The 21814-nt window shown below is 29.8% G+C and overlaps 4 protein-coding genes across 5 annotated transcripts; 2 read left to right on the top strand and 2 right to left on the bottom strand.

Moving 5' to 3' along the window:
- Nucleotides 1-5104: 5104 nt before the first annotated feature.
- Nucleotides 5105-6884, bottom strand: LOC120356921. The gene is made up of 4 exons (XM_039445822.1): nucleotides 6480-6884; nucleotides 5898-6254; nucleotides 5684-5814; nucleotides 5105-5461 (listed from the first exon to the last, which is right to left on the bottom strand). Exons 1-4 carry the CDS (start codon nucleotides 6565-6567, stop codon nucleotides 5105-5107), a joined length of 933 nt encoding a protein of 310 aa, XP_039301756.1. The 5' UTR covers nucleotides 6568-6884.
- Nucleotides 6885-13757: 6873 nt separating this feature from the next.
- On the bottom strand, nucleotides 13758-20247 carry LOC105197526 (proteasome assembly chaperone 4). Its single transcript, XM_011163947.3, has 2 exons — nucleotides 20079-20247; nucleotides 13758-14246 (listed from the first exon to the last, which is right to left on the bottom strand). Exon 2 carries the CDS (start codon nucleotides 14223-14225, stop codon nucleotides 13827-13829), a length of 399 nt encoding a protein of 132 aa, XP_011162249.1. The 5' UTR covers nucleotides 14226-14246; nucleotides 20079-20247; the 3' UTR covers nucleotides 13758-13826.
- On the top strand, nucleotides 17210-19509 carry LOC105197525. Of its 2 annotated transcripts, XM_039459720.1 has the most exons (5): nucleotides 17210-17710; nucleotides 17824-17952; nucleotides 18835-18895; nucleotides 19107-19213; nucleotides 19301-19509. In XM_039459720.1, the coding sequence occupies exons 1-5, from the start codon at nucleotides 17569-17571 to the stop codon at nucleotides 19417-19419; spliced, it is 558 nt and encodes a 185-aa protein (XP_039315654.1). In that variant the 5' UTR covers nucleotides 17210-17568; the 3' UTR covers nucleotides 19420-19509. The 2 variants fall into 2 exon arrangements, with proteins under 2 accessions (XP_039315654.1, XP_039315655.1); XM_039459721.1 differs by lacking the exon at nucleotides 19107-19213 and having other exon boundaries at nucleotides 17411-17710; nucleotides 19301-19416.
- A 123-nt stretch (nucleotides 20248-20370) lies between the features above and the next one.
- On the top strand, nucleotides 20371-21812 carry LOC105198176 (MKI67 FHA domain-interacting nucleolar phosphoprotein). The gene is made up of 4 exons (XM_011164829.3): nucleotides 20371-20648; nucleotides 20943-21167; nucleotides 21251-21359; nucleotides 21430-21812. Exons 1-4 carry the CDS (start codon nucleotides 20508-20510, stop codon nucleotides 21687-21689), a joined length of 735 nt encoding a protein of 244 aa, XP_011163131.2. The 5' UTR covers nucleotides 20371-20507; the 3' UTR covers nucleotides 21690-21812.
- The last annotated feature ends 2 nt before the right edge of the window (nucleotides 21813-21814 follow it).

Below are 21814 nucleotides of genomic sequence, written 5' to 3'. Positions count from 1 at the left end.
AATGTATGAAATCTTTAAAGTGCGCCTGTTATAAAGAGAATATACTTTTTCTACAAAACTCAAGTGGTAGTATTTGTATTTTCAAAAAATTGTTAATGCACAAAAACATGGCGCTGCTAGATAGGAAAAACAATGAGAAAAATTGAATAATTTCTATACAAAACCTAATTGTTACTATCTATATTTTTTTTACAGCCTGTGTTCTATAAGTTTTATAGATAACTATTTAAGTGAGTAAATCGGATAGATCAGATGCAATTAGCTGCAGTGATACGCCACGAGGGATAAAGCAAGAATTTTCATTTGATAAAGTGTTTAGACCCAACGCGTCACAAGCAAATGTATTTGAAGAATTATCCCTTTTAGTGCAATCAGCATTTAATGGATATAACATTTGCGTGTTTACTTATGGCCAAACTGGTTCTGGAAAAACGTACACTATGGAAGAAGAATGTGGATGTGAGACCGAAGGCATGATACCTAGAACGATACGTCATATATTTCAAGCAAAAAAGGATTTGGAAGCTATGAATTATAAGTGCGAAATAGAAGCAAGCTTCATAGAAATTTATAACGAGAAAATTATTAAGATGCTGTCACACCAGAAACAAAATACATCAATAAATCGTTAGCAAATCTCGGCAATGTCATTTTAGCTCTTTTGAAAAAACAAGAACAATTACTTAAAAAACAAGAACAATTACTTTCTCCTTTCAATTTTATTTCCATTCTACACTCCTTCAATACTTTCTCCTTTCTTCTTTCCTTTTTCTACACTGAAAGAAAAATTTATTAATATCAACAAAAAATTACTTGATCAAAGTAAAGGATTTCGTTGAACAGTCGCAACGAAAGAATTTATTAGAATGAAGATATGCAGCTTCTGTGGAGCAATGGAATATTTACTTAAACCAAGGAAATATATATTTCAAGGAAAATATATATTATTCCAAATGAAATAAATATTGCTTTGCCTAAAAAAAATGTATATTTAAATTGAATAAATATTTACTTAGAATAGATAAATATTTGTAAGGAAATAAAAGACCGTGTATTGAAGTTCACTGAATACTAAATTCACTGCAGTAAACATTTTGTTTGATCAAGAAAATCAGGTCTTGTTTCAAGATATACATTTTTAAGGTCAAATAAATAAAAACTTAAAAATAATAAATGTTTACTTGAGAATGCACAATCGTTCCGAGTGATTAATTAAAATTTAATAAATATGTGTTTAATGACAGTGAATATTTCGTTCATGCAAGAAACTCGGATCTTGTTTCAAGATATGCATTTCTAAGATCAAATATATAATAACTTAAAAAAAAGCAATATATTCTTGAGCGTAAACAATCATTCCGATTGATGAATTAAAATGTAATAAATATATACTTAATTATAGTGAATCATTCTTTATTTTCAGAAAATCAGATTTTGCTTTAAAGAATGAATTTCTTAGATTTAATAAATAATAACTTGAAAAAAAAACGTATTTACTTAAGAATGCACAATTATTCCAATTGATGAAGTAAAATGTAATGAATATATACTTAATTATGGTGAATTATTCGTTCATTTCTAAAAATCAGATCTTGCTTTAAAGAATGAATTTCTTAAATGTACTAAGTAATAACTTAAAAATAGTAGATATTTACTTAAAAATGTGCAATTATAACAAATGATGAATAAAATTAAATACATGTACACTTAATTGTAATGCTTCATTACTTCATTTTGGAAATTAGATCTTACTTCAAGGAATGCATTTCTTAGATTTAATACAAAATACGTTTAAAAAATGTATATTTACTTGAGAATGCTCACTTATTACGATTAATAAATTAAATTAAATTAATATATACTTGATTATAGTCAATTATTTGTTTATTTTAGATAATCAGATCTTGTTTTAAGATGTGTTTGTCTTAGATGTAAATAATATTTTGTTTGATAAGATAAAAATTTGTTTGAAAATATAAATTCATTTCATTAGTAAATTTAAATTCAGTAAATAATTACTTGTTTTAAGTTTACATCTTTTTATTGAAGAAAAACATTTTGCTCCAATATATAAATTTCATTGATCATATTAATTTTTACGTAAACAAAATAATTAAATTGATATTATATGTATATAACGAATTTACTATAATTAAGTATGTGTATGTAATATCAATTTAATTATTTTGTTTACGTAAAAATTTATTTGATCAATGAAAAGATGTAAACTTAAAACAAATAATAAATTACTAAATTTAAATTTAATAATAAAATAATTTTATATTTTCAAACAAATTTTTATCTTATCAAACAAAAAATTATTTACATCTATTAAAAACACATCTTAAAACAAAATGTAATTTTCTAAAGTAAACAAATGATTGACTATAATTAAGTATATATGTGTCGCAATAAAAGGTTTATAAATGAAAACAGCTTGAAATATTATAAATGTTTTTTTATTTGTCTTCAATCATTTAAACGATTTCACCATAAACAATTAGAAGGTACATAAAGTTTAAGATCGGACATTGTATGTATATTTTGTACTCTATTATCAGAAAGATTTTTATAGTTCACAAATCCCCACTCTTCTGTCTCTGTGATTTCAAAAGCGCTTAAATGAAAACAGTTTTCTACAATTTGAATTGTGCAATACAAAAAAAAAATTTCTTTTACAAAACTGACTATTATAAATTTTATTTTACCGAGAGAAACGTCAAAGTTGTTTGTATTATAATTAATAACATTATTTACTTCATAACGCGTCCCATTTATCCTTATCCAAGAGTAGCAATTAAAATTTATAAAATCATTTGAAGGTAAATATTCTTTAAATTTTTCAAATTGACTTGTTAATCTCAGTTTTCCAAAAGAAAGACCATAAGAAAAATCATCAGAAAATCCAATATTACGAACTATTCTATGAGAAAATTGTAATTGATGTTTTATTGCTAAACTATATGAAGGGTTTTTACTGGTGATAATTTTACTAGTTTCTTTTATTTGCTTGTGCTTGGCTTCGTAACGTATACTGGACATATTTTTGAGTGGATCAAATAAACGCATAATTCGAGGATAATGCAGGAGAATATGATGCTTAAATTTAAAGTTGCATTTAAATAATTATTTATAGGATGTTAAATATTGGAAAACTAATTTTTCAAAAATTTCAATAATTTCTTCGTTAATAGCATCTGCTATTACTATGCACACAATTTTACGCATTATTAAATATAATTGCCAATATTTATTATTACTTTTAATTAAATCACCGAACAGACCGAGATTTTTTATTAGATAATACATTTCAGATGCTGATAATATAATTAGTTCTTTTTTAATGGAATCTGATTGTATAGGTGGTGGAACATTAGAGTCGGCAGTATGATTGAAACAGTTAATTCGTTCGTTCAAAACATCCAAGGTAAAAAAGTTTTCTTTATTAATAAAATTATTCAAAATTTTAGCCAAATCGTATCTGCATATCCCTTCGAATAAATCGTGCATTGAGTCCACTGAAAAATTTTGAGTTACATGATAATTTGATATTACATGAAATACACAATTTTCTTTAATTCCAAAAGTTTTTTCACTGCAATGTGTAAAATAATTTTCTCTTGTTCTTAACTTTTCTGGTTTTTCTTTTTTTTGTTTTACCATTTCATCTTTAGAAAGCGTACAAACTCGACAACAGTATGAGGAATTAAAACTTTTCAAAAAACCAAGAATTGTATTCAGTCCTAAGTTGTCACCTACTATATAAGTTAAAACAAAAAAATTTTCTTTTCCTCTCCATCGATGTTGATAATAATTCCATTATTTTGAAGATCAATGATTTGCTTTATGATGAGATGAAAAATGTTTTTATTCCCTAAAACGTTGTGATCCTGAGAATTATGTAATTGATATAAAAAAATATTTTCCAATTTACTAACGTATTCCGTGGGTAAAATTGGAATAGAACAGTACACTGCGCCTATCTTGTTGACGGTTCTATGCGTCCCTAAAGGATTATTAATTTCTATGTCATCAAAATACAAAACTAAAGGAAAAATAATTTTATCAGTTTGACTAGCTACGATTTTTTTCCAAAAATCACCTTTAATTACCGAATTAATGACCAAACTTCTGTTACATTTGTCTACAAACTTCATTATTGCAGAAAAACCATTGGCATCTCTAAAAATTTTTTTAATACTAATTTTATAGGTATTATGCTCAATGTTCTTTTACGGATTACGAAACATGTTTTACTTTTTAATTTACCATATTTTAAAAAAGATCTAATAATGACTTTCTTTGGCGGGAAAAAACAATTTATTTTACTCAAAAATTTTAATGTCAAATGTTCTGTTCTAAATATGTTAAAACCATTTTTCATCACATCTAACATATCATGTAATTCAGTATTTTGAAATTTACATTTCAAAAAATCTAAACAATTATTAATATACGTTGTACATATATCAATAATAATTTTATGGATTACTTTTCTGTTTAAACTTCCATAGGCATACAGTTGCGTTACCAAGCAAAGAGCAAAATTAAAAACCTTACTTTTAAAATAATCAATACTGAATTCTTCGTTATTATATAACGTTTCCGATAGATCTTTCAATGGTTCAGTCAGAATAGTTTTATGTTGTTCTATTGTATTTGTTTCTTTAATTAAATGTACAACATCTTTATTCGCGTTATTTGATATTTCAGTTATTTCACAAGACCATTTTTGTACAGAATGTTCATTTTTTATATGTTTCATTAATGAATAAACACAAGCAAATTTGTAAAAGCAATCTGTAATATTACATTGCACCTCATAATTCATAAATGCTTTATGTTTTAAAGAATAAATGGGAGCAGAAAAAGCAAGAAAACATTTTCTATGAAACGCAATTCAACATAAACTTAAAATCTACATAAATACAAGATAAAATAAACATATAGTAATAAATGATATTATATCGATATTATATCGGGCGCTTTCAGTTTACAGTATATTATTATATATTTCGTGACTTATCGCAAGACTAAATATTGTAATAAAAAAACAAGAAAATATTTTCTTTCATGCATTTTATATTAAAATAATTTTTTGTACTCATTCCATTTGTTCCTCTTCGGTATTTCCCTTAGTTAGCTGTTTTACTGCATGTTCAATAGATATGATATGCTTATCACAGGGCAAATTGATTTTATAGATTCCCTTTTGAATTAATATCCATATGTGTTCACTGGCCAAAGGATATTGCAGATTGAATACATGAAATGTCTTGAAACAAATATTTAGACCTTGTAGAAGTCCTTGAACTTTGTATAGCTCGTTGTCAACACAGACATAAACATCTTGTACGTCTTCAATAGATCCCACGATGATTAAAAAGGGTTGGATTGGAAGTTTAAGATCTGTCGCCCTCGATTTTGCTTCTTGCCTTAGTCTTACCATGTCACCAGGAATCTATTACATAATTTATAAATACGTGTAAATACATAATACATAAAAAAATAATTATATTGAAAAATATGCATTGAAATACACGGTTATTAATACAGTTAATTGCTTACATACTTTACATAAATTTATAATACTTTAAAATATTTTTAAATCTAAATTCTCAACATTATTAAATTAAAATAAATCCAATAGTAAATAATTTGTTATAAATAGATACATACTAACATTTGCAAATTTTAATATAGTCTCTTTTGCAAGTCCAATAGAAGGCTTGAAACTCTTATTCCGTATTCTTTTCATATGTTTTGGCGGATACAAGTGAGGGAATAAACTTACACTCATGGCCACTAATGCATCTGTAATATAAATTAATGACTTGAAACTTAATAAAAAATTAGAAACTTCCATACATTTTTAGAAATAAACTGCATGTATTTACTGTCTGAAACATCTTTAGATTTCATAGATTCCAGAAGCATCTTTGCTGTTTCGTCTTTGGAGCTAAGAGAGGCGTGCTTTAGCAAAGTATCAAAAAAATTAAACCAAACATCTTTATCCAAATTTACTTTGGATAAATTTAGGCATTGAAAATCAGTATCAATTAATTCATGTCCACTAGGGTGCTTATAGAGTTTCCATTTTTCAAATATATCCACCAAATTAGTGTCACATGATTCTTTTAAAGCTTTGGTTCGATGAGCAGAAGTTTTTCTCCAATGGTCTAAAACCATGTCCCAAGGAGCTTGATTTTTGTCTAGCCAGTCTAACGCCTCTTGAATATCATCTTGTATTGTTTCTATAAGATGTAATATGTATACGAATTGTTATTATAAAAAAATAATAATGAAAGTTTTTAATGTGCAAGGTAACAAATTATATAATATAGAAAGATATAAATCAATTTTTACGAGAATATGATGCACCTTTGTGCTTCTCAAAAATTATTTGTTAAAAATAAAATATATTTTTAATTTTAATTCAAAGTTTATTTTTTATCTTGTTCACAAAAAAGTTACCTTACCGGGCTCTATACTTCGATCGTTTGTTTTTTCCTCATCTATTATCCTTCTATGCAATTTTTTATATTGACACTGACAGTTTCGCCACATACTAATTAACTTTCCACGAGCAAGAATGGATTTATTACAAAGAGAATTTTTTTTTTTATTGGTGACATAAAATACGTATTTGCTGCTTCAGATGGGAATATATCGACGATCATTTTAACAATCGTCTTTGCTAGCGCGTTATCTAATCTATGAAATAAAAAATACAAGTAAAAATAAAAATCTATGGAATTAATCTAAAAATTTTCAGATAAAACTATTAAACAATATAAAATCAATATTTTAAAACAATTTTATCTATTAATTGTTTTAAATCTATACATCTTTTAAGTGTCAGTATAAAATCTTTTAATATTTTACATGTCAAAAAGATTTGCTACATTTGTAATTCTCATTCAGTCATTATTTTGTTTTCGAGAAATATAAAAAAAATTTTGTTAAGAAACTAAAATTGTTCAAAAAAAATTTTTTTATTTGATCAACTGTAACTTTATTAATTTTTAGAATTTTTATAGCTCTTAAAATATGTTTTAAATTCTAAATATTAAAAAAAGTTTACAAATAATTCATTTTTGCCTAACATCAATAGAGTTTCATCTTAAATTTAGTACACACTTTTTTCAAGTATTTTCCTTATAGATCTATTTTCCAAATCTGTTATGATAATGTTACATAATTTATTCCTATATTTGTCTGGAATAACCTCATTCTCTTCAAATGAGGTTAAAATCTCTTTTCCTAACATAGATTCCATGAATAGATCCTTTAGAGGTTTCAATGATTGTTTATCATTAATATATGAAACACTCGCAGAACTGGATGAATTTTCTTTTTCTTTTGCTTTTTTAGCTGTATTCATCTGACTTTTGGGTATTACAGAATTATCATCTCTATTCTATACACACAAATTTTTCGAAAAAAATTTAGTATTTCAATGACAATGATTTTTACAGGGAGGGTTCCGATAGCGCACATCCCAATAGCCCACCAACCAATCATCTTGACTTATCTAACCCAACCTACGGAAAATCTCTAGGCATCTGCCATTGTGAGTGGTTTGTTGCTATCGGGATGTGCGCTATCGGGACCCGCCGATTTTTACATATTAGAGTGAGCAGGTTAAAATAAAAATAGTATGTAATAATTGAAGTTAATATTGTCCTAATATTGCGTTATACACATTTCAAATAAAACATTGCATTTATTGCATAGCTTTTGGAAGAACAGAATTGTAACTATTTCTTATTTATTATAATGGAGTTCATGTATAATATTTTAAGCGAATTGGGCAAAAATTGAAATAAAAAATTGTGCAAAAAAAATATGAATTTTATGCTTTAAACACGAATAGATCGTTGGAGTCATATTTTATTGTGCAAAATTTTACTTGTTAAATTCAAATTTCTTTTTGTTTTTATAAAACTTGTTTCTTTATTTAAAGCAGTAGTTGTATACTATCACATAGGATTATAAAAATTTTGTACAGAAATTAAAAATTATTTACTTTAACCCGTAATTTTGGTTTAAACATTGTATTTTTTTAAACTGCAACTTACTCTTTTATTATTTGCATGATGATTATTATTTGATTCATCTATGCACAAATGTTTATGCCAATAACTAAAGAAAATGGCTCTATCACCAATAATAGGTATAAGATCACCTATTAATGCTTCTGTCATTATTTTTAAAATATCCATGGTAATATTATTTCCTAAAAAAAAAAAGTAAATATTTTTGATGATGCTGAAGCTAGCGGTCACTTCTAATGTCCATATTTGCAAAGCCAGAATAATGAATCCATTGCAGTAAAATTTTGTTGTAGCAAGAAAGTCAGATCTCGGTTTGAGAGTCATTTGTTAGATGAAATAAATATTAATTCAAAAACATAAATTTTTACTTGATTCAAGTGATTGAATTTCATAATTTATATTATTAACAATTAGCAGCCAGATCGTGCACAAGTCACACGCATGGTGGTAGAATTTTAGAAAAAATTCAAAAATGTGGGGCGTAAGAAACAGAAAAACTTTGCACTTTTTAGTATCGCGTATTCATTGTTTAATTAAAAAAAATTTAAACAATGAGTGCGCGATACTGAAAAATTTAAATTTTTAGTTTTCTTATGTCCCACATTACTTCATAATTATTTCTGAAACTCTACCACCATGCGTGTGACTCGTGTATACGATTTAGCCGTTAATTGCTAATAATTTTTAAATAAACAATGAGTGCGCAATACTAAAAATGAAAAGTTTTTTGCTTTCCTTATGCCGCACACTTTATTTTAGAATTTTTTCTAAAACTCTATCACCATTCGTGTAACTTGTAGACAATCTGACTACTAATTATTAATAATTTTTAAATAAACAATAAGTGCGCGATACTAAAAAATTCAAACTGTCTTGGTTTATAAAATTTTCGATCTAATGCGAATTTAATTTGCGCTGGAGATGCAGCTTACACTGACAAAAAATTTATTTGATTTAATCAAATATAACATGAAATCTAATCATTTGATTTAAGTAAATATTTAATTTTTTAGTGTTATTATTTATTAGATGTAAAAAATGAATATTTTGAAACGAGATTTTCCTGTTTCAACCAAATATTAACTGTAATGGATTCATTATTAAATAAATTTCAATTCGTGGTTTTTATTTCCGAAGAAATATTTATCTATTTTTAGTAAATATTTTTTTATTTTTAATGTATATTTTTGAGGAAATACAATATTTCGTTTAGTTTATACACTAATCTAAACAAAATAAATATTGTTTATTGTGCCATATTAATCGCGCGTATTGTCATTTGTAAATCATGCGTATGCATGTATATGCCATTGTAACATAATAAAAAAAGAGTGGGCGCTTTCTAGTCTCTCTACGTTCCTGCGCAGAAATCATCCGAAATCCTCTTTCTGAATTTTACGGCCTAAACGTAGCACGGAAAACGTGATGGGTCGAGAGGAGAATGAAGAGGAGGGTATCCATAGAGATAACATCGCCGCTTGCTCCATGTCTATCACCGCGATGCTTTCTCTCTCTAACTGAAGGCCTAAACAATTAAAGGACAATCACGTTAAAAGAGAAAGAGAGAAAGAGAGAAAGAGTGAGAGAGAGAGAGAGTTGCGTCAAGATTTAAAAAAATTAAAAAAGCTAATTTTTTCAAAAGCATAATTTGAAGACATTTAAATAATAAAGAATTATGTAAAAATAAAAAGATGGTATATTTATTCGTGGAAAGACATTTATTTCTTCTTCATCATATGATGCGATGTTAATTACAATTATTTTTTAAGTAAAATAAATGTTTCTTTATTAAAGAACCAAATTCTCTCTGTTACTATTAAACATCTTTTTTAAGTAAAAATATGATTGTGCAAAATATGGGCATAAACGTATTCATATGTATTAATATCAATGTTAATGTAAATAATTCAGACTATAATAAATAAAAAATTACGCGAAAGTAGACGTAATTAATCATTTGTGCACATTCTCGACCCCTGTTCTGGATGCAACATACGCGATACGCGTCAGATTTTATTTGCAGCAAAATGGATGTTAGCACGGACAACAACCCACATCCATCTCTCGAGAAATGGATGTAGGTTGTTGTCCGTGCTAACATCCACACTGTTTTTAACGGCGGGTTGCAAAATGGATGTGACACGTAGTTCCCATTCTGGCCAGAATAGATGTGCGTCACTAGTGTACGGGAGTTTCGAAGCGTTATAGGAAAAAGGCTGCCGAGGCCGCTCTCAGGTTCCTCTCTGACCATACGTACAATTTGCTGCTATTGCTGCAATGCTACCAACCAGAAAGAAAATTCTCTCTGCTACCAACTGCTACTTATCAATCAATTTCTTTGAGTGCAGGAGAGTGCACGAATTACAGTAATTTAAGTTGGTGCAAAATTTTAAGAACGAGAGGAGGATAATGTATAGATATCTTTCATCAGACCATATATTTATATGATTAATTCATTACTCACAGACTCGATGCGCAACAGCAGAGTTATACCTGCTACGTAGCTACGTTGATTCTGTAACATAAATATAAAAGTTGCATTAAAAAAATACTCAAATAAATCAATTTACTTTATAATCTATTTTCTTGAACTTACCGCAAAGTTGCTCTGCCGATGCCCGATGCCTCTTCTAAAGTCTTTCTTCCTACCCTCAAGCTGTTCGGAGCGTCAATTCCATTGACGGTACGTAACACTACTGTATTCGCGAAAACGAGGGCTGTTGTCGTTTCGAGTCCACTTATTGCACACTTAAACTTACCGATGCTCCGAAGAAGCCGTTGACGTTTCTCAGGCTTCGTTGTCATCTCACACCCCCTCGTTGCATGCTCGCGAAAACGCAGTCAAACTTATTACTTGTTATAATTGTACGACACTCGCGATTGAACACTGCCGATGCGCTCTTTCGACAAAATGACGATTGAGAGATTCGAACAACGGCAACTTCATACCGACGCCGTGAGCGGGTACAACGCGAGTCGAATCGGCAGCTGATCGAATCAAGCGAATTGTCCAGAAATAATATATCCAAGGCCGCTTACAACAACTTGATACAACTCCAACAATTATACGGCCGATACATTGTTCCCCTACTTCATTCGTATATTAATTTGACACGATTCGCGTATTTTGTTACATATACAGCACGTGATCCGACTCACGTATTATTCCGCGCCTTCGCAAGCGCGCGTCGTATGTACACTTTTGGATCACGTATATATAACGGAATACGCGAATCGCGTCAAATTAATTTACCAACAAAAGAGGAAGACAATAACGTATCGGTTTAATTGCTGGAGTTGTATTAAGTTGTGCAAGTTGCTCAAATATATTATTTCTGGACAATTCGCTTGATTCGAGTCAACGACTGCCGACTCGACTCACGTTGTACTTTTACCCGCGGCGTCGGTATGAAGTTGCCGATGTTCGAATCTTCGTCATCTCATCGAAGGATCGCCATAACACATCGGTCATTTTATTTTGGCAATGTTCAATCGTGAAGTGTCGTACTATTATAACAATAAGTGCAATCGCGTTTTCGCGAGTGTTTCTTTGCGAGTATGCGACGAGGGGATATGAGACGACGACGACGAAGCTTGGGAGAGCCTTCTTCGAGGCATCGGTGAATTTGAGTGTACAGTGAAGGGACTCAAAACGACAATGGCTCGCATTTTCGCGAATACAGTGTTACGTCAATGGAATTGACAATCCGAACAACCTGGGGGCAGGAAGAAAAGCTTAGGAAAGGTATCGGACGCCGGCGGAGCAACTTAGCAGTAAGTTCAAAAAAATAGGTCATAATAAAGTTATTTAAAATAATTATATATTGATTCACTCAAAATTTTAATGCGACTTCTATACTTATTTATATTACAGAATCAACGTAGCTACGTGGCAGGTATAACTCCGCTGTTGCGCATCAAATTTGTGAGTAATGAATTAATTTTTTATTGAAGTAATAGACGATTTAGATAAAATATTGCTTAAATAAAAATTTTATTTTGATATATATAATGTATATTAAAAGATTTAAAAAATCATACATCTTGTAAAGGATTGTCATGTCAAATAATTTTTTTCAAAAAAGATAATATCAAGTTACGTAAATAATCATAGATTCGTTATATTTCTACAATAATTTTGCAAGAAATCGGAAATCAATAAATTTTTACTTCAATATCAAACATCTGCATTATAACAATTACATTTCTTATTTTGACTTCATCTAAATATATTATTAATAATTAATCTTCATATAAATTTATAATTAACAAATAACTCGACAATTGATTATATCACTGTACGTTAAGAAAAATAGATGACATACAGGAATGATAAAATTCTCCGATAACGAGAGATCATTCATCAGAATCACTCAAAAATAAAAGCTGCTAACTGATTATGATATCAAAACCATATGACTAACTATTCTTAATACTTGCATAAACTTTGAAAGCACAATAAAATAAAAAAAATGGGACTTATTTTTCAAACTTTGCAGGTAACTTCTACATACTACTCAGAAATCGTGTGTAAAATTTTTAGTGTTTTAAGAATGAATCCCTCGTAGAAAGAATATCATCGGCAAATTAATTTTGAAGAGAGTCCACCTTTGAAATTAAGTTGCTTTCCTTCTAAGAGAGACTTATTTTAAAAATTTTTCACCCAAGTTCTGAGTAGTACATAGAGAATACATGCAAAGTTTGAAGAATAAGTTCATCTTAAAAAAAAATTATAAAACATTAATTTTGAAGGTAACCTTTTTAACGATTAAATTAAAAATAATCTGTGAATACATTTTATTATTATCAAAATATTACTAAAAGTAATGGTCCACAGTTCAAAAGAATTACAAAATGTATTTTAAATTTTTCGCATTAAAATAGTGACCATATACTAGTACTCTCTCAATTTAAATTGAAGAATTTATTTTAAAAATAATTTATAAATTATTTAATTAAAAAATTTCCATGTGATTTCCATTTAAATTAAATTAAGGGAAGCCATTAAGTCAAGATAGCTACTATTACCAGTCTTTTCTCTGCTTTTATTCCCCTTGAAAAAAAATTGATAAACTCGTTTTAATAAACTGATTACTGATCAGTAACTGATGATGTGATAATTGATTTATCAGTTAACCGACGAAATAATCAGTTAGTGATTAGTAATCAGTTTATTGAAACAAGTTTATTAAATTTTTTCAAGGGTCTATTCTTGTTTATTAGTTTAAACTTTATTTTTACATCTTTTACATTATTTAAACATCTTAATTTTTACAAAATGTATATTTTCTTAATAAAAAAAGGCAACTTTATTAACAACTTTCGAACAAATGAGAAAATTGACAAAGATAGTACTGTTTATTTAGATTTAAATTAAATATAAAGATGAAATAATTTATATCTTGAACTTGTACTTCATCAACCGCAAATATAAATTAAAATAAATTACACACTGTAGATAAGATTTATTCAGTTATAAATATAAAAAAAATGAAAATATTATAGAAATGTATTTTCATATATCTTTCATTTCTCGTTCAGAAAACTATAAATATAAAAAAATTTTTTATTTGTTTTCTTTCCATTATTAAATTACTATTTCATTAATTTATTTTCATATATACAGAAATAATAAATATTTTAACAAATTGTTAACATATTAGCCTTCGTATCTAAAGTTTCTACATTAACAGCATCAAATAATTTAAAATGTTATAAATTTATTAATAAAAAGAAATATTACACAATACATGAAAGATACGTGCATAATCAAAAACCTAATAAATCTACATGTGTTTTGAACTCTTCTTGTATTCTCCTCTCAATTCCTGGCAATATTATATTGTCTGCAGTTATATTAAAACTAACATATACTGGTTTGCCAAGTTTCATGCTTAATCTCTTAGCCATGTTTGTAGATGTGGCATCTGCTACAGAACCCATGACCTTGGTCGCAATAGGTTGTCTCTCAAAGTTTGAAGTAAGAGCGAAGGATAGGTCTTCCATGCTGCAATTAGTAGAATCTCCAATCCACAGATACAAACAATCTTCCATTTTTATTATTTGACAACTAATACTAATGTCGCTGACTTTGGCGACAAAATCGTGAAATTTAAAGCTGCATGGTAATAATTCCATTTCAGCTTTTTCCTCTGTTGCACTCGTCATCCTTTATTTTGGTTTTTTCACCTATAAATCAAAATTTTAAAGCCAGGTTATTGAAAATGACAAGATAAAAAAAGCGAAAATAAATAAATAAGATTACAATAACGCTACATATTGATACATTAATATATTAAAATTTTATAGATATTTTGACACACATTCTTTTAGTCAAGTTTAATTTTATGATTAAATTTCTTTTTTTAGTAATCAGTTATCTTAAGAAACAAAGTATATTTTCTTTTGAGAGAAGTAAGACTTAAATGTAATATTGAAAGAGACGGAGTCTTTCTCATCAATTTAGCTCAAATTTTTTAATTGTTTATTTTGATACATACAATAAAAATATGAAAGAAAAAAAAATTCGTCGTTCTCAAGCATTAAAATTATATCACATGACAGAAACATAAAAAAAAAGAAAAATCAGAGAAATGCATAGCATCGCAGTTATTCGCAAGACAGATTACTATAAATTACTAAACCCGGTATTAATAGCGTGGTAACGTGTAAGCATAGTAATTTATGCTTATATGACGTTTTAAGAAGTTTTCTATTTTCGCCAGAGCGAACATTTTTTTACATAAATTTTTTTTTTTTTTATTTTTATATTATATGTAATTTTATTTTTATATTATTTTCAATACTAAAATAATTGACAAAAAAGTTACAAATATTATTCATTTTTCTAGTACATATTTTTTCTTTTTTTTTTTTGATGGTGCATACAATCAAATATACTTTTTGCAAGAAGTTTATTTGCAAACATTCCAAGCTCGACACCGACAAGCTCGACACCGATAATAAATATCGCCTTGGAGGGTCAACCCGGTCAACCTGATAATACTGCTGAAGCTTTTGAGCTCGTTCTAGAATATTTGAAAGATCGCAGTCTTTCTAGATCCGAGCCACTGGCTGCATTCAACAGAAAAAGCAGCTTTCCAATTGTTGCAATATTTTCAATTAAACGCCATAATCGCTTTGCGCTTTCCAACATGTTTAGTCAGCGGTCGCCATTTTTTCCATTATAATAAAAGTATGCTGATTAAGCGCAACATGTTGTAATCAAGGTCCGTGGATTGGCGTTGGAGAGGAAGAAAGGTCGTTGCATAGCCACCATTTTCGAGACAGCGAGTCAATGTTAGTGTACATAGGTACTACAGCTATTAGTTGTATGAGTGAGCAAGTGTGCAGTAAAAGTATGGCCGCCGCCATTTTCGTTCTGCATCGTTGAAGTGGATGCAACGACCTTCCTTCCCCTCCAACGCCAATCCACGGACCTTGGTTGTAATCTAACTATGGCTGCGTTCCGATATACACTGCAAGTACTGAAAATCTATAGTTCACGTTACGTATACTATAGATTTTCAGTACTGGCAGTGAATTTCGGAACGCAGCCTATAATACTAAGTTTCGATTGTCCCCTTGAAAAAAAATTAATAAACTTGTTTCAATAAACTGATTACTGATCAGTAACTAATTATATTTCGTCAGTTAAATGATAAAATATCATCAGTTACTGATCAGTTAGCATTAATCATACTATGATATAGGTAGCGTGATATAGTGCTTACTAAGCATGGGACTGCAACTTCATGTTAAACGATGGAAACGGTGGGAACACAAGCGATCGACGCGATCCAAGCGGCCTGGCCTTGATACTACATGATTCTATATATATATATATATATATATATATATATATATATATATATACAGGGTGATTCAGAACGACCCATGTGTCCCTGTAAAGACGTGTTCTTGAATAAATTCTGAGACGATTTTTACTGTACGAAAAATTTGTCCGACACTTACTTTTTGAATAATAAGAGGATAAAGTTAGCGAATCACGGGCCGTGTACACATGGTAGACAAAGGCGGCGCAACTCACAGTCCGACACAGATAAGCGCCCGCGTCGGACGGTGAGTTGCGCCGCCTTTGTCTACCATGTGTACACGGCCCGTGATTCGCTAACTTTATCCTCTTATTATTCAAAAAGTAAGTGTCGGACAAATTTTTCGTACAGGAAAAATCGTCTCAGAATTTATTCAAGAACACGTCTTTACAGGGACACATGGGTCGTTCTGAATCACCCTGTATATATATATATATATATATGGCTACTCTACATTAATTTTAAAGTCTTCGGCCCACACTTAGAATTTTTATTGATAAATGTTTTTAAACATATAAGATATATAACAGACATTAGGTGCAATTAAATAAGAGGTACAAAAAAAGAGTAAATTAATTAATGTTACATAGAAATTTATTTTTATTTCACAAAATAATGACAAATATACATTACTTAATTTTTATTTATAACTAAACTTACAATTATAAGATCTTCCAAACGTTTTAATAAATTCTCACTTAACATAATAGGCAAGAACATAAACCAATTATGTAGCGTATGTCAAAACAGAATTTGTGCCTGATCACTTTAATCACTTTCCAACTTTCAATAGTTGCAACTTGCCATTCTGACCCTTTTTACCGTTGCCACATAGTCACAGTCGTTCTCTTGGTTCTCTTCTTCTTAGGTTAATCACGTGATCACGTCCCACTCGCTATACATGCGCGCGCATACATTCATCCCCGATCCAGTGTTGTTAGACGGGCCCGGTTTTTCACGCATGCGCGTCAAATGAGGCTTCAGTAAAGTAGATCTTAGTGACAGAAAGGAGATCTTTGGTAACCCATACCAATTTTGGAATTCTGCAAACTGACGTTTTTTGATTGCTTCTTTTGTCTCTGAATTTTATAAATCTATATTAAAATAAATAGATTAGTTCGCGTTGCTTGAAATCTTTAAAAATTCTTGTACTTAAAATAAAATGAATATACATTTAAGCAAATAAAAAAAATATATAGGAGAGATATATAGAAGAGGGAGACAACAAAGATATTCAATGCGAAAAAAAATATTGAGTGAAAGCAACGTGAACAAACCGATGTATATTTACCTTACCCTATCCTAATCATATGACGAGCCCGCAACGCGCCCCTTTCTCGGTACACCAGTTACAGCGCTAATTGTAGCCACGCATGCGCAAAAAACCGGGCCCGTCTAACAACACTGCCCCGATCCTGCCTGGCCGGTTGTTTCCTGCTTTTAGATACTGCCTGATACTGCCTGCACTTCCGTGTTACTAAGCTGCTTTTTCTGCAGAACGTAACTGTCCCGTCTCCCACCACTGTCTCGCCGAGTGATGGGAGACGGGTGGTGGGAGAGACCGCGCATGCTTTATCTTTAAAATTCTATGTGATATTTCCTTATCACCTTTTTTTCTGTAAGGCAGCAGTTCGAGTCTGGATCTGGAAAGTTTGCGAGCACCTCTGCAGTGAATAATGACGAACGCGATGGATAACAAGGAAAAGACAAAGCTCTTTCTCGACTGCGCGAAGTATTGCATGCGGATTGAAAACTATGAGAAGGCCAAGGAATTTATCCACCACGCCCAAAAGCTTTATCCAACGGAGGAGGCCGAGGGTATGTTGATCCCGCAATTTTCTATGTTGAGCGCGGTGTCGTCGTGAGAATCCTCACATTTGTCACACCGCGCCACTTAATAAATTGATTTTTCATCAGTCACGTATATTCAGAGATGCTGTGCGCAATAAATGGAATTAACAGAAAAGAAAAAGCAGAACAATCAATGATGGATTATTATGAGCTGGAGTTGCAATTTATCAACAATGTCCTCAAGCTTTATCCGAGGAAGGAGGCAAAGGGTATGTTGGTCCCGCGATTTTCCATATTGAGCGCAGTGTCGTCGTGAAAATCCTCGCATTTGTCACGCCGTGCCATTCGACCAAGGTCCGTGGATTGGCGTTGGAGGGGAAGGAAGGTCGTTGCATCCACTTCAACGATGTGGAACGAAAATGGCGGCGGCCATACTTTTACTGCACACTCGCTCACTCACACAACTAATAGCTGTAGTACCTTACTATCTACGTACATACACTAACACTGACTCGCTGTCTCGAAAATGGCGGCTATGCAACGACCTTCCTTCCCCTCCAACGCCAATCCACGGACCTTGCACTCGACAAATTAACTTTTTATCAATCACGTATATTCAGAGGTGCTGTACACAATAAAAGGAAGTATTAACAGAGATCAGAGAGCAGAACGATCAGCAAAAGAATAATACAAGATGCGTTCCATTATTCACTTAGAATATTGAAAATTTATAGTAAATGTAATGTGAACTATAGATTTTTCATATTAGCAATACATTTTGGAACGTAGTCTTAGTAGAGCCTTTTTTTAACTGAACTCTCTTTTTTTCATAGTAAGAAAAGAAAAGGAAAAAAAGATCTACCATCAGGCCAGTTCAGCTAAAAGGAACAAATTTATGTATAGTATCATAATGCACATGACATAGATTGTAGAGAATAAAATTTCATCACACTATTCCTTTGCTTTTCTATTCTATATTAATGAATTGCATTTTATATTTTATATAATTACATTAATATTAAATTGTTCCTCATTCTGTGTCCTCTGTTCTCTATTTTACTGTACATAGCTTCTAAAACTTTACTTTTATGAAAATGTACACTTTTCTTGTTTTTGTCAGATTAATGATAATTAGAATTGAATAATTATAGAATTACTGGCAGAAGTACTCTCGGAGAAAAAGCAACCAGAGTTAGCTGACCAAGAGCAGAGGTACAGATATTTTAAAATTATTTTAATCGAGCACAACACAATTATAATATTCGTGGAATACATATTTTTCATATTTTATCAAGTTTAATTTATATTTTTTACTTATCACTAAACTATTTTAACTTGAAACTCATTTACACCAATATAAATTAACTTTAATTTCTCTCTTTTTCTTTCTTAATTTAACTTACCATATTTTTCTAAATCTTAGACAAGAAAGAAACTCAGACTTTAATTTCCATTGGTCCAAAAAAGAAAGATGGCAGAAAACAAGTAGTCATGAATATTATGAAAATTTTACTAATTGTAAATTCGAAGGTAAGAGAGTGTTGAGAGATGTGTGTCATGAAGATATTTTACAAGTTTATATTTATCAAAATTGTAATTGATATATCTTTTTTTTAGCTAATATGACAGACAGGGCTGCTTTGATACTTGGTGTCGGGCTTGGTATATTTGGAACCGGTCTTCTTGTGAAAAATGTATTTGATGTATGTGATCAGCTAAAAAAGAATAAGTACTAAAAAAAAATGAGTAATATAACTTTTTTGTCAATTATTTTAGTATTGAAAATAATATAACAATAAAAATTATCTAATTAATATAAAAATAAACATTTTATATTTAAAAAACTGTTAACCCTGGTGAAAATTTAAAGCACCATATAAATGTAAATTACTATGTTTACACATCACCATGTCATTAATTAGGTTTAATAATTATAGTAATCTGTTTTGTGAATAACTGCGATGCTATACGTTTCTCCGATTTAAATTCAATGTTTTATGTTTCTATCATGTGACATAATTTTAATTTTAGCACCATCGGATTGCACATTTCAAAAACTACAAGAAATATATATTTTTCTCTCTCTCGCGTGAAAAGTTCCCTGTATCATAAAAATTAAAGTAAAATTTAATTTTGTTGTAAAGCGAACATCTATATTCCTCTACGCTGTCTTTGACTATATACCTTATCCTAACCTCACAGATATTGTTCTTTTACACTTTACAACTTTTTATCTGTTTGAGAGCGACGATTTTTTCTTTCATATTCTTATTGTATGTATCAAAATTAAACAAAATTATAAAATTTGAGCTAAATCGATGAGAAGAACCGTCTTGTTCAGTATTACCAGATTTTTAAGCAATTAGTAGAAATAACTTAAATCAATGTTAATTACCTTAATTTTCAAGTAGTTGAATGTATTTGACTTCCAAGAATAGCCAATTGCGTTAACAGTACAATTTTTATTCCGAAATATTATGTTTTCTTTTATAACATGACATACATATCAATACATATTCGCGAGGACGCGAACTTCTCGAAAGTTGCGTTCAGAAAATATAACAATCGGATAACAATTGCCTGTGATTGGCCTATTATAAGTCATGAAATATATATTTACCAATCGGAGATAGTTTTCCGGAATATATACATATCCAAGAAGTCTAAATTTTATTGTTTTCTGAACGCAGTTGAACCTGCGCTGTCTCTTTATTTTATAACCTATAATTGCACGTGGGTGGAGCGTAGAGTCTGTGAAGGCACAGCAAGGCACAGTATATACTGTGGTGAAGGTGTATCGTGTTATTTTGATGTTCAAAGAAAGATGAAGACAGTGAAGAAGAAAGAAGACACGACGAAAGAGTCGATTTTGAGAAAAGTTACCAAGAGCAAACAAAAGATGATAAAACCAAAAGCGGGCGTCAGTCTCGAGAAAACTGTGAAAAATGTCAAGCAAGTCTTCGAGGTATAGACATAACCTATAATAGAAAACGTATCCATCGTTTCTAATTTATTTTTGTGTTATTTCGTATTTTTCTGAAATATTTTATTATATATTTGTGATTGCGAATTTCCATTACTCCGTTGTTATTGCTATTATGCAATTATTATTTAATTTATTGATTAATAATTATTTTATAATGATTGCTGCCATTTTACAAATTGGTACAGTTGTTTTAATAAAATTCTTAACATGAATTTCAATCATTTGAATAAATATTTAATAAATATTATATTCAGGAATTGAATGTTTTTGTAGAAAAAGAAAGCAGAAGCTAAAGCAGCCAAGATGAAAAAGGAAGCAATTTTAGAAAAATCAAAGACAAATTTAGCAAAATCTAAGCAATTTAAGGGACGGAAACTGAAAGATAGAGGAATAGTCTACATAGGTCACATACCTCATGGATTTTATGAGGAACAAATGGAAGACTATTTCAAACAGTTTGGACATGTAACACGAGTACGAGTAGCAAGGTCTAAAAAAGTATGTGTATGGTAATTAAATATTATAAACTATTTTATCACTGCATTTTATATAACAAGCTTTAAAAAAACTTACATTTTCAGACTGGCAAAAGTTGTGGCTATGGTTACGTTGAATTCCTTCATTCAGAGGTTGCTAAAATCGCAGCCAATACTATGAACAATTATCTCATGTGTGGTCGATTATTAAAAGGTACTGCTTTATTTACAATTACATTAGTATTGCTAATTGATTGGTTCCCATTATTTATGAATGTTTTCAGCTACGTACATTCCACCTGAGAAGCAGCACGTTGGATTTTTTGCAGGCAAAAATTGGTCAGAAAATAATTATCCTAAACTCAAAAACAGAACAGAGACAACACAAAGTATAAACAATACTCAAAGTGATGAAGATTATGAGAAATTTGTTAAAACATCGCTCAATCAACTTTCTAGATTAGAAAGAAAGCTACAAGCCAAGGGAATTAGTATGAAATTTCAACCAGTTGATGTACCGAAAACATTTAAAGCTATAACTTAGGTATTGTATTCTAAAATATTTTATAATTGATTTGTATTAAATAAACAATAGAGATTTACATGATACAATCTCTACAATATCTGTAACATTATTGTAATAACATTTCTAAGTTTCCGCCAATGATT

Source organism: Solenopsis invicta, chromosome 2, assembly GCF_016802725.1.
Source record: "Solenopsis invicta isolate M01_SB chromosome 2, UNIL_Sinv_3.0, whole genome shotgun sequence".
Lineage (NCBI taxonomy): Eukaryota > Metazoa > Arthropoda > Insecta > Hymenoptera > Formicidae > Solenopsis > Solenopsis invicta.
This window is presented reverse-complemented; position numbering and strand designations above follow the sequence as displayed.

Excerpts from the sequence above, each read along its gene's own strand:
- LOC105198176 (XM_011164829.3), top strand. The coding sequence starts at position 20,508 with ATGAAGACAGTGAAGAAGAAAGAAGACACGACGAAAGAGTCGATTTTG. Across the intron at positions 20,649-20,942 it reads ATGTCAAGCAAGTCTTCGAG|AAAAAGAAAGCAGAAGCTAA; the intron begins GTATAGACATAA and ends ATGTTTTTGTAG. Across the intron at positions 21,360-21,429 it reads GTGTGGTCGATTATTAAAAG|CTACGTACATTCCACCTGAG; the intron begins GTACTGCTTTAT and ends GAATGTTTTCAG.
- LOC105197525 (XM_039459720.1), top strand. The coding sequence starts at position 17,569 with ATGACGAACGCGATGGATAACAAGGAAAAGACAAAGCTCTTTCTCGAC. Across the intron at positions 18,896-19,106 it reads TTAGCTGACCAAGAGCAGAG|ACAAGAAAGAAACTCAGACT; the intron begins GTACAGATATTT and ends TCTAAATCTTAG. Across the intron at positions 19,214-19,300 it reads TACTAATTGTAAATTCGAAG|CTAATATGACAGACAGGGCT; the intron begins GTAAGAGAGTGT and ends TCTTTTTTTTAG.
- LOC105197526 (XM_011163947.3), bottom strand. The coding sequence starts at position 14,225 with ATGACGAGTGCAACAGAGGAAAAAGCTGAAATGGAATTATTACCATGC.
- LOC120356921 (XM_039445822.1), bottom strand. The coding sequence starts at position 6,567 with ATGTGGCGAAACTGTCAGTGTCAATATAAAAAATTGCATAGAAGGATA. Across the intron at positions 6,255-6,479 it reads CGATCGAAGTATAGAGCCCG|AAACAATACAAGATGATATT; the intron begins GTAAGGTAACTT and ends TACATCTTATAG. Across the intron at positions 5,815-5,897 it reads ATCTAAAGATGTTTCAGACA|ATGCATTAGTGGCCATGAGT; the intron begins GTAAATACATGC and ends TTTATATTACAG.